At 40.3% G+C, this 12201-nt stretch overlaps 1 protein-coding gene across 1 annotated transcript; it reads left to right on the plus strand.

Moving 5' to 3' along the window:
* The first annotated feature begins 8963 nt into the window (after positions 1-8963).
* Positions 8964-11914, plus strand: LOC128099795 (basic salivary proline-rich protein 3-like). Its single transcript, XM_052721611.1, has 2 exons — positions 8964-9027; positions 11004-11914. The coding sequence occupies exons 1-2, from the start codon at positions 8964-8966 to the stop codon at positions 11912-11914; spliced, it is 975 nt and encodes a 324-aa protein (XP_052577571.1).
* Positions 11915-12201: the final 287 nt, after the last annotated feature.

Here is a 12201-nt window from a genome sequence, read left to right on the forward strand (position 1 = left end):
GTCTTTGTGTGAGAACAAGGCAGACTGAACCTGGGAGGTCCAAATACATAATTATCAGCACTTAGGTAATGTGAAGGATGCACATTATTTATAACCAAATGACATTTACTGATATAACAAAATGCTTTCTTCTACCATTCTCTTAGATCAGCTGTTCTTAGCCTGTGGGTGTTAACCCCTTTGGGTGGCCGAACGACCCTTTCACAATGATCTCCTAAGACCATCAGAAAACAGAGATATTTACATTGCAATTCATAACAGTAGCAAAATTTCAGTAGCAACAAAAATAATTTTATGGTTGGGGGTCACCACAGCATAAGGAACTGTATTAAAGGGTCACAGCATTAGGAAAGTTGAAAATCGCTGTCTTAGATGGACTTTCTTCTTTTTGAATATTTCTAGGGCTCAGGAGAATAGTTTCTCATTAGATTAATAATTTTGGCAGTAGTTATAAGTACATGAATATATTTAAGCACCTCAGCCTGTGGATACTAGCCCAAACTAGGGCGACTTATATTATTTCTGAAATTCCTATCGACTCCTGCAGTAGAATGTGTATAACACAGTTCTCTCTGTCCTGCTTGGCAAATACTGCTGTCATAAAGGAAACTGGGATTCTTCCTATGAAAACCTTATCTTTTCACTCTCACATCCTAGGCCTCAGCATGGATTTTCCTCACTGAATATTGTGAAATGCTTTCAGTTCCAACTTCTCACTACATCCAGGAGTAACATCTACTCTTCTCTCTACATTCATCTGCTTATCAAACAGCATGGTTTCCATACCCTTGATGTTCTTCTAAGCAATTGTTTCCATTTTATAGAAACCAGAAAGCTGAGAATTGAAAACTATTTAAAGTATATTGTTGCCTATAATGCTTGCTTTCTATTCTCCTGCTCTTCCCCCTCCTTGTTATATCTGTGAATTATCTGATTAGTCTTATTATGGAGAATCAAATTGAGTAAGTTCAGGTACCTGTTATTTCATTTCAGGCCTGCTTGGGACCCTTGTGATTGATAAGTTTTTGTGCTGAGCTGGTGGAGATCTGAAGAGAATTTGTATGGAAGTAAAGTAGAGAGGACCATCTGACTGTGACTCTTTTTTTTTTTTTTTTTTTTTTTTTACAATACAATTCAGTTCTACATATCAGCCACGGATTCCCTTGTTCTCCCCCCTCTCGCCCCCCTCACCTTCCCCCCAGCCCAACCCCCATTCCCACCTCCTCCAGGGCAAAGCCTCCCCTGCGGACTGAGATCAACCTGGTAGACTCAGTCCAGGCAGGTCCAGTCCCCTCCTCTCAGGCCGAGCCAAGCGACCCTGCATAAGCCCCAGGTTTCAAACAGCCAACTCATGCAATGAGCACAGGACCCGGTCCCACTGCCTGGATGCCTCCCAAACAGATCAAGCCAATCAACTGTCTCACCCATTCAGAGGGCCTGATCCAGTTGGGGGCCCCTCAGCCATTGGTTCATAGTTCATGTGTTTCCATTCGTTTGGCTATTTGTCCCTGTGCTTTATCCAATCTTGGTCTCAACAATTCTCGCTCATATAAACCCTCCTCTTTCTCGCTAATTGGAGCTCCACCCGGGGCCTAGCCATGGATCTCTGCATCCAGATCCCCCAGTCATTGGATGGGGTTTCTAGCACGACAATTAGGGTGTTTGGCCATCCCATCACCAGAGTAGGTCAGTTTGGGCTGTATCTCGACCATTGCCAGCAGTCTATTGTGGGGGTATCTTTGTGGATTTCTGTGGACCTCTCTAGCACTTTGCTTCTTCCTATTCTCATGTGGTCTTCATTTACCATGGTCTCCTATTCCTTGTTCTCCCTCTCTGTTGTTGATCCAGCTGGGATCTCCCGCTCCCCCAAGCTCTCTTTCCCTCGACCCTCGCCCTTCATTTCCCCCACTCATGTCCAGGCTGTTCATGAAGATCTCATCCATTTCTCCATCACTGGGTGATCCCCGTGTCTTTCTTGGGGTCCTGTTTTCCAGGTAGCCTCCTTGGTGATGTGAGTAGCAGTCCAGTCATCCTTGTTCCACATCTAGTATCCTCCTATGAGTGAGTACATACCATGTTTGTCTTTGACTATGACTCTTAAGTTGTCCTTTTATCAACTGTGGAACTCTGCAGGGTCCCATATTCTGCATACAAGTGTCTACTCTGCCCTTTTCTGGTGTATAGAAACATTTACAAGAAAGCTTCCCAAACAATGGGTGTCCCAATGAATAATGTGACAATTACAAGAAGACCAGGCTGATGGCTTTTACTCAATTTATCATGCATAGCTTTTGAATGGAGAATGTATTATAACTCAGCAATCCTTCTCTGTTCAAGTGAAAATGAGAGTAATTTTCTCAGGGCTCATTTGTTTTATGAGAAGAAATTGTAGGTACTTGGTCCTGCAGGTTCCTATATTAATTCCCATGTCTGCCTCTGATTGCTGTACATCATGTATGGGAAGCTAACCATTGGTGGACACTAAAGGGGGAAACGAAGGAACAAGAGGAATAAATAAAGGGAAACCAGTGTATCAAGTAAGCAGCTAAGGAAACTGCAGTCCTTGGGGAAGTCCACTTTGTCTTTGGCTTAGTGAGTCTGGAACACAGTCTCTGATTCTGACAAATGTCACCTAGCTGGTGCCCTTTCTCTGACCTTCTCCAGTGTCAGCAGAGTGTGAAAGAGATTCGTGTATTACAAACAAAAAATATCACCTAGAAACTCACCAAATAAAATGAAGCCAGTTCTAGAGGAGCTGACGGGGAGACCTTCAGGAAAGGCATAGCAAAGTGAGACAGCCTGCAGCAGGGCCTGCACGTTTGTGTAGGTGAGAGCAGCCTTGAGGGAATGTGTGAGAAACATACACTTAACGATTTCCAAATCTCAGTTCCTGCTCTCATTCTTTTTAATTTGCTATGTCTGAAAACAAAATACAGTGACTGGGTAGAATTAACAAGAGAAATTTATGTCACAGTTTCCAAAGTCAGAAGCTTCACATTGCTGGCCATGTATTTGTTTTCTCCATATGCCTCTTCTTGGATTCTGGGAGGTGGCCTCCTTGCTGGGTCTTCACACAGGGCTTTTCTCATGATCATGTAATCCTGGTATCTCTCTGTGTGCTGACGTATCTTCTTTTTTAATGGTACAGTCACAGTCAGATGCTCCTAGGTCCCAGTCTAACAACTTCTTTATGGTGCAATCATCTCTTTAAGGCTCTTGCATCTATATCCAGTCCTACTGTGAGATCACAGGCTTGCAGCTTATACATAGGATCTGATCTAGGAGAAAATCAGTCTGAAGGCCTCCAAATATTCATTCAGTTAAGGCAATTTATACTGTCTTATTGTTCACACACAATTATCAAACCGAATTGGGTCTCTGTTTCAAATACATTCTAAATATGACTCTTGCATAATATCTACTCTAACATTGTGGTGCAGTCAACAACATACCACCCTACCACCTTACCACCTTTCATCATGGGAGGTAGCATCTATTAACCACTTACCTTATATCATTTAACCTTCCAATTTTCCCTACTATAAATATAGCAATAATTATTTTAAGTCTCAGTTTTGTATATGGGAGGACTGAGGCCTCAGCTAAGTCTTTTATAAAGGAAATTGAGAGTCTAGGTACCAGCAAGTTCCAGGACTTACATTCTTCTTGTTATGCCCCACTGCCTTTCTGGTTTTTTTTTATATTTACATAGAAGGTGAGACAGGATGACATCCAGAAAACAAACAAACTAGTTATAACAGGCTATATTTTAAAGGTATAAATATTTCCTAAGCTTTAACAGACAAGTTGTAAAAGCATATTCTTAATAATTTTAATAAATAATAATTGACATATAGTAATTGTTTCTTAAATCATAAGTATATCCATCAGGCTTCTGATGTACTGTTTTTCTTGATACAAAGATAATTCAGACATTAGAAGCTCCACATCCTTTCAAAAATACAAAAGCAATCAAATAATGAGAACCATGCCTGTTTATCTTCAAATGATTTTTTTTCAGGGTAAGCATATTAGCATTTGCTAATTCTTTTAACGCTTTTTAAATGTAATTTTAAAGTAATATTTTAAATATTTTATTTAATATTCATATATACATATAATGTATTTAGATCAAATCTACACCCCCATTCCCAACCCTCCAATTCCTTCCCTGCCCTCCCAATATCATCTTTTCCTCCTCCTAACTTCATGTGCCCTCCCTGTCTTTAAAAGTACCAACTGAGTCTGGTTAGTTTTGCCTGTATGTGCAAGGGTGTGGGATATCTACTGGTACATGGGTAGCCTCTCAGGGCCCAAATTCTGAATCCCTGAAAAAACCTACTATCTGCCTCCACAAGAGCAGCCACTAATTGACAATAACTCCTCAGATAGTGTAGAACTTCATAAGTCCCTCCCTCATCCATAGTGCAATTTTGAGTGGCTTGATCATATGCAAGGCCTTATGTATGCAGGGATAGCCACTGTAAGTTCTATATGCAAATTTCCTATCATTTCTAACAAATGCTGCTTGATTATAGACACCTACTCCATCTAGCTCTTACAACCTTTCTGTAGCATGAATCTTAGAGGGTCTTATTAATAAAAACAAATCTGAGGCCAGTTATTGGGGTGAATGCTGGAAGATCAGAGAAGCAGAACAAGCCACAGCTACCTCACCTCGCCAGTTCCTCAGCTGATCCTGTTTCCTCAGACTGGAAGCTTCTCAGTCCTCATCCAGAATGAATCTCAGCTGAACTGTGCTGCTCAAAGCCTAAAAGCTTAACCAGCCAAATGCTGCTAGTTCCTGATCTTCACGCCTTATATACCTTTCTGCTATCTGCCATCACTCCCTGGGATTAAAGGCTCACTTCTTTGGATTAAAGGCATGTGCCACCATGCCTGGCTGTATCCTTGAACACATGGATTTCTGCCTCTGGAATGCTAGGATTAGAGGCGTGTGCTACCACTGCCTATCCTGTATGTTTAATATTGTGGCTGTCCTGTTCTCTGACCCCAGATAAGTTTATTAGCATGCACAATATTTTGGGGAACACAATACCACCACACCTTTCCTCCTAATTGCATGATGACCTTTGAACCTTGGGATAAGGGGTTTGATCCAGATGTCCCAGGTCTGTGAAGAATTGTGTTGGGATTTTGATGGGGATTGCTTTTGGTAAGATTGCCATTTTTACTATGTTAATCCTACCTATTCATGAGCATGGGAGATCTTTCCATTTTCTGACATCTTCTTCAATTTCTTTCTTCAGGGACTTAAGTTCTTTTCATACAGGTTCTTCGTTTGCTTAGTTAGAGTTACCCCAAGGTATTTTATATCATTTGTGGCTATTGTAAAGGGTGATGTTTCTCTGATTTCTTTCTCAGCCCATTTGTCATTTGTATATAGGAGGGCTACTGATTTTTTTGAGTTAATCTTGTATCTTGCTACATTACTGAAGGTATTTATAAGCTCTATGAGTTCCTTGGTCAAATTTTTGGGGTCACTTATGTATACCATCATGTCATCTGCAAGTAGTGAAAGTTTGACTTCTTCCTTTCCAATTTGTATCCCCTTGATCTCCTTTTGTTGTCTTATTGCTCTGGCCAGAACTTCAAGTACTATATTGAATAAGTATGGGGAGAGCAGACAGCCTTGTCTTGTTCTTGATTTTAGTGGAATCGCTTTGAGTTTCTCTCCATTTACTTTGATGTTGATGTCCCTGACTGGTCTGGAATTCATTATGTAGACCAGGCTGACAAACTGCTTTTGCCTCCTGAGTGCTGGGATTTAGAACATGTGATTCCACATCAAGCTGAAGTGTGTTGTTCTTTAACAATAATAATTCTTGTTGTTCTTCCATATTCATGAGTTCTTCTCCCTCCTTACCTTACCTTTCCTCTTTTTTTCATTTTCTTTTATTTTTCTTTTTCAGAAAGGATCTTTTAGGCTGGTTTTGTTTTGTTTTCAGGCTGGCCTTGAACTTGCTATGTAGTATGATCCTTATGATCCTTCTGCCTTCACTTGCTGAGTTCTGGGATTATAGACATTGTACCACTATGCCCAGGTCTTTGATGCTCTTTTTCCTCTAATTTCAGTAAATGTGAATTTCTAGCAAGCAAGAAGATCAATAAAAAAGATGTCTATTAGATAAAGTATTTGTATATTATATTCACTTATTTAATTCTTCATGAGCAGTCTCTCAAGTCTTGAAGCAGTTTTACCTTCAGAAGTTTAGAGGCAGAGAATAATGTGTTATTCCTTTTCTCTCCAAAAAAGTGATTAGAGTCTTAGATCACTAGAGTTTTAAGATGTCAGGTGCATTATGATTTTTTTTATTATTCTTCTATAAGTTCTTAGGGAGGAACACAATCAAAACTTCTTTTAAATGACATCTGAAATCATGATATCACTCTCTAATAGTCTATAAATCTACATAAAAGTCAGATAGACTGTAGTCAGAAAGTTTCTCTGGTCCCACCAGGCACCCGCAGTCTCCTCGTCGTCGTCCACTTACAAAATAATTATTCAGAGGCTTAATATTAATTATAACTGCTTTGCCATTTGCTCAGGCTTATTCCCGACTAGCTTTTACACTTAAATTAACCCATAATTCTTATTTTGTTTAGTCACGTGGCTTGATACTTTTTCTTAGTTCTACCTTGTCATCTTGCTCCCTCTGTGTTTGGCTGGAGACTCCTGACTCAACCCTTCCTCTTCACAGAATTCTCCTCATCTGATCACTCTGCCTATACTTTCTGCCTGGCTACTGGCCAATCAGTGTTTTATTAAACCAGTGTACAAGGGCATTATCCCACAGCAATAGAGAGATGACCTTAAGAGAGAGATTTTGCTCAAGTGATTAGTGATGGGCTTCCATGTGTATTCACAGATTTTCTTTGAGAGCTGGAAATTTCTTTCTGCTAAAGAGCCTTGTGCAACTGCTACACCTTTTTGCTTGAAAATGCACATTATTACATAGATAGCACTTAGTAACTTAGCATTTATGGCAGTTTCTTTTTTCCAATGATTAGACCCTAAACAGAGTATTGTTTAGATAAAACACTGCAACTGACTTTCATGTGTTAGTTCTAGTACCATAAGCTTCTCACTCTTGCTCCCAAACCCTTCTAACCACTACCTCTTGTGAAAACCATGTTTATGTTGACAAGTACTAGAGTTGTTACATCCTACTTCTTAGCAACATTTCTTGCCTGGATCATCTTCAGTTAAATAAGAAGGGCAGCCAGACTGCTTTATAAATAATAAACGTTTGTTTGTTACATTTTGGAGTTATGAAAGTGAAAGATCACAGCTTCATCATATATTGAGTGTCTGGTGAGGACCTTTCCAATGCTTCTTTGGAATGATGGGAATAGAAGCACTGGTTTATAAGCTTTGAAAGTTTCTTGCTTTCTATTCCTTAGCATATCAGCTAAATTGCTGACAGTCTAATAGTTTGCAAATAAAGAATCCCATGAATCTTTCCCCAATTCTAAGCCATATCAACAACAACAACTTCTTGAAGGATGATGAAGGAATTAAAACAAAATCTGGGACTGAAAATCAAGAACCAATCTTACTTGGATGAAAACAATTTCTGAACACATCTGTATACCAGTAACTGTTATGTGACCTGATGAAATTACAATATCTGGATGTTGAGAGACTGCTTCCACTGCCCCTCAGCATGCTGGGAAAAAGAGTTGAGATGAGGATTTCAGTGCTTTCGAAAACAAGGCTGAAATGCAGCATTGTAATTTGCTGTGGAGCTCAGTGCCAGGCCTATGTTAGTGAGATAATAAGTAGGAAAACATCTGATTAAAGGAATCTCTGAAGGATGCACATCCTAAAAATGCTAGGAATCAAATAATAACCACAGAAAGACAGAGTCAGAACATAGAATGTTAATGAGTCAGTCTCACAAGGAGGATGGGAATACATTTCTGAGAGAATTCCTCACCTCAGGCCAATTTGAGACAATAGCATGGAATATTACTCCAAATCAGAGCATCTACTCAATGCAAGTTGGACTTTAAAGAAGGTAACAGACTATCTTGTTCATCTGTATAATTGAGAACAGTATAAGTGGCGCTTATTTAAATCATTTCCTAGAAAAAATAGCATCAAAATAAAATGTAGAGCATGGTCTCATAAAGAGGAGGACACTGTAATATCAGAAATGTGAAATAATTCCATTTGTAAAGGAAAAATAGACTGCCATGGAAACCAAGTGGTAGTTTCTGTAGCTATTTCAGGCACCAAAAGCCCCATAGATATTAACAAGTTGGAATACTGTATATTACCAATGCTCTATAGCACCATAAGGCTTCACTGTTCAGGGATAGAGCCTGGATATCATAGATAATCTTGAAGAATGGGTGCCTACCTTCATTTACCATGTGTTCAAGTGTGATGTCCTAATGAATTTCAATCTGAGCTGAAATGACTGCTGTATTAACTAACATTATGACTAAATATCATATATACTGGATACACACACATTATGACTGATGGAATTTGGGCTATAAAGAATGTCAGAAGTATCTGCTATCTTCTTTTTGTGATATGAGAATACTGTTGGTTAATATCCCTTCCCCACAATAACACACACTTGAAGAACAGACTCAGTCTCATTAAACAAACTGAAGTTCAAATTATGTCAGGACTTTAGTTTGAATACATGTGCTGGGATCTTACCCAATACTCCTTCAACAATGTTATTCATGGCACACATTATACCTTTTATATATAAATAAAACAATGGCAGCCTTCCTTCCCATTCTACTTTATGGGTCAAGTCCCAAGAGAAGTCAGGGATGTAAGGCATCCTGTTTGCCAGTAGTGAGGTCACCCTATAGAGAACTCAAAAGTACCATTGTTCTGTTCCTCCATATAAGGAGAACTGCCCCTGTTTCGTTCTCTCCGACACAGACCTGATAGCAATTCCAGAACTTCTTCCAGGATGCTGGTGGTCCTGCTGACGGGGGCCTTGCTGGCACTGAGCTCAGCTCAGAGCTCAAGTGAAGGTATAAGAAAACAGGTTGGGAGTGGAATTTTGTATGTAAGAAAGAGGGAGTGTAACGGAGGACACCAATATTATAGTCAAAATATTATACATACTGTTATACAGTGATAGCCTGGGTTCAGAAAGATGGAGGGGATAAGCATACATGAAAACTGACAGAGAATCCAATAGTAAGCTTTAGCCTTTATACATAAAAATAGACATGTTAAGGACCAAATTGCACGTTTTGTTAAAAAATTGGGGAGGGGATTTCATACATGAGTACTCTATTTACATTGTTTCCACTCCTGTCCTTCCTCCAACTCCTCCCATGTTTCTCCCCTACTCTTTCTTAAATTCTTGACTTCTTAATTATTGTTGTACACACACACACACACACACACACACACACACACACACACACACAAAACTAAGTCTATTAGTGTTGCAAGTATGTAGATGGGTTTAAGGCTGACCATTGGATAACTTATCAGGGCATTCACCTTGGAGAAAACTGACTTTCCCTTTCTCAGCAGCTGTTCATTACCTGTAGCTCTTTGCCTAGGGGTGGGCTTTACTGCCTTTACTCAAATTCCCATTCAGAACTTCAGGGTGCTGCAGTAGCACATGTGAGATGGTATAGATGTTTATTATTTTATTTTCTTTTTGGGAAAGCTTACTAAAATAAGGAAAGGAAATGATGAAGAAAATGGGTAATGATATAGCAAAACTTGGACTTGAAATAAACTTATCAAATACTAGCAGTAAGTTTAGAGGGATTCTAGGAGGACAAAAAAGGTATGCTCTATGTTTAGGTAGATGGTTGTGAGTCATTCTGTCCATCACACTGCCATTCTTCTGTATCTTGCCCCTTTTTGAGAACATTTCAGAGTGTGGCTGACAAGATCCTACAGATAGTAGAAGTGATGAATGGAAATTGAATCTCCTTATCAGATGTTTTTGAGTTTAAAAAATTGATGCCTAAGTTTTCCTATTTCATTTTCTTGAGAAATCCAGTATATTATTTCAATGAAATTAGTGATAAAATGCATATTATTTCATAGAAGTCAACTGTGATGGTACTTCCTTCCTACTCATATAAAGTTAAGTTTGTCTTCCATTGTCCTCTCCTTAGGAGTTTTTCAAGTTCTCCAAAATCACATTATAATAACTTAAATATTTTAGCAATGAATGAATGTTAATTTTAATAATTTAAACAAATCTTCCTTATCCTTACTTTTGGGAGCCATCAATTTGAATAACAGCTTCCCTGTTCCCCGAAGGAGAAATGACTGCCAAGAGATTGCTCCCAAATGCAAAGTGTACTTATTTGTACTCTTCCATGTTACTAAGACTCATTAAGTTGCTTCATTCTTCCTCAATATTCCCCTTAAGAATTACATAATTTTATTTTTTAAAAATGAACAGAAATTCATTTTCATTAGCCCTTTCTCTAACCAACTGCATTCCTGATAATATGGAACATACCTAGTGTAAATATTCAGAGAATCTGTTGAGGAAAATTTCTTTTTCTTTCTCTGTTCCCTTTGTATTTCTGTACATTTTTAGATCCTTGAATAACTAGCTTTCGTTTCAATGCATGGTTCATGTATTGAGACTGGATGTCATAGGACGTCTGTTATAACCACCCCACTTTGTTCTGTGGAATTGTAATGCATATAACATCTCATTTTTTGAATAAATTTAAGGGAAATGACTTGTATCAGTAGTTAGATACGAATTCTACCATATCATCAGCATATAGAAGACTATCCAAGACCAGGAAGTATATATGATAGTATTTGGCTGCTGAGAAAGAGTTCTAGACAGGCAATGTGTGATGAGGTCAGAGAAATACAAAGGGAAGTCTTCTACCACAAGTTTCATATATTCTATACCATATTTACACAGAGACTAAGGATCAAGATGAGTACATATTTCTGAGACCATTTCCTGAAGGACATCCACTTGGACCCTCTGCTAGCAGTGAAAGCCAAGAGGAAACAACTCACCCAAAATCACCTCACGGTGGAGGCAGCCAGGCACAGCCTCGTCCACCCCACCCTGACCTAGGCAATGAGACACAGCCTCGTCCTCCTCGCCCTGACCAAGGTAACCAGACAAAGCCTCGTCCTCCTCGCCCTGACCAAGGAAATCAGACAGAGTCTCGTCCTCCTCGCCCTGACCAAGGAAATCAGACAGAGTCTCGTCCTCCTCGCCCTGACCAAGGAAATCAGACACAACCTCGTCCTCCTCGCCCTGACCAAGGAAATCAGACAGAGTCTCGTCCTCCTCGCCCTGACCAAGGAAATCAGACACAACCTCGTCCTCCTCGCCCTGAGCAAGGAAATCAGACACAGCCTCGTCCTCCTCGCCCTGACCAAGGAAATCAGACAGAGCCTCGTCCTCCTCGCCCTGACCAAGGAAATCAGACAGCGCCTCGTCCTCCTCGCCCTGACCAAGGAAATCAGACAGAGCCTCGTCCTCCTCGCCCTGATCAAGGAAATCAGACACAGCCTCGTCCTCCTCGCCCTGATCAAGGAAATCAGACAGCGCCTCGTCCTCCTCGCCCTGATCAAGGAAATCAGACACAGCCTCGTCCTCCTCGCCCTGACCAAGGAAATCAGACAGCGCCTCGTCCCCCTCGCCCTGATCAAGGAAATCAGACACAGCCTCGTCCTCCTCGCCCTGATCAAGGAAATCAGACAGAGTCTCGTCCTCCTCGCCCTGACCAAGGAAATCAGACAGAGTCTCGTCCTCCTCGCCCTGACCAAGGAAATCAGACAGAGTCTCGTCCTCCTCGCCCTGATCAAGGAAATCAAACACAGCCTCGTCCTCCCCGGCCAGACCAAGGAAATCAGACACAGCCTCATCCTCCTCGGCCAGACACAGACCACCCCAGTATCTGACTACTCCTTGTCCTGACTACTGACACAGACCACCGCAATAAGAGGTAATCCTACACAACTCCATCAATTTCAACCTGTTGAAGCACCACTATCCTTCCAATAGGTCAAATGGCAAAGACTCAAGGCCAGCTACCTGACTAACCTAAGTTCGGTGTCCCTTAGAATGATGCTTTATTCATGCAGAAAACACCTTCGTTCCTGCACTTTCGCCATGTACAGAGCCACAAAATTAATTGGGAACATGTGAAACTACATGGCCACAGAAAATATTTCTAAGCATTTTTATT

Source organism: Peromyscus californicus, unplaced genomic scaffold, assembly GCF_007827085.1.
Source record: "Peromyscus californicus insignis strain IS unplaced genomic scaffold, ASM782708v3 Scaffold_6__1_contigs__length_162567912, whole genome shotgun sequence".
Taxonomy (NCBI): Eukaryota; Metazoa; Chordata; class Mammalia; order Rodentia; family Cricetidae; genus Peromyscus; species Peromyscus californicus.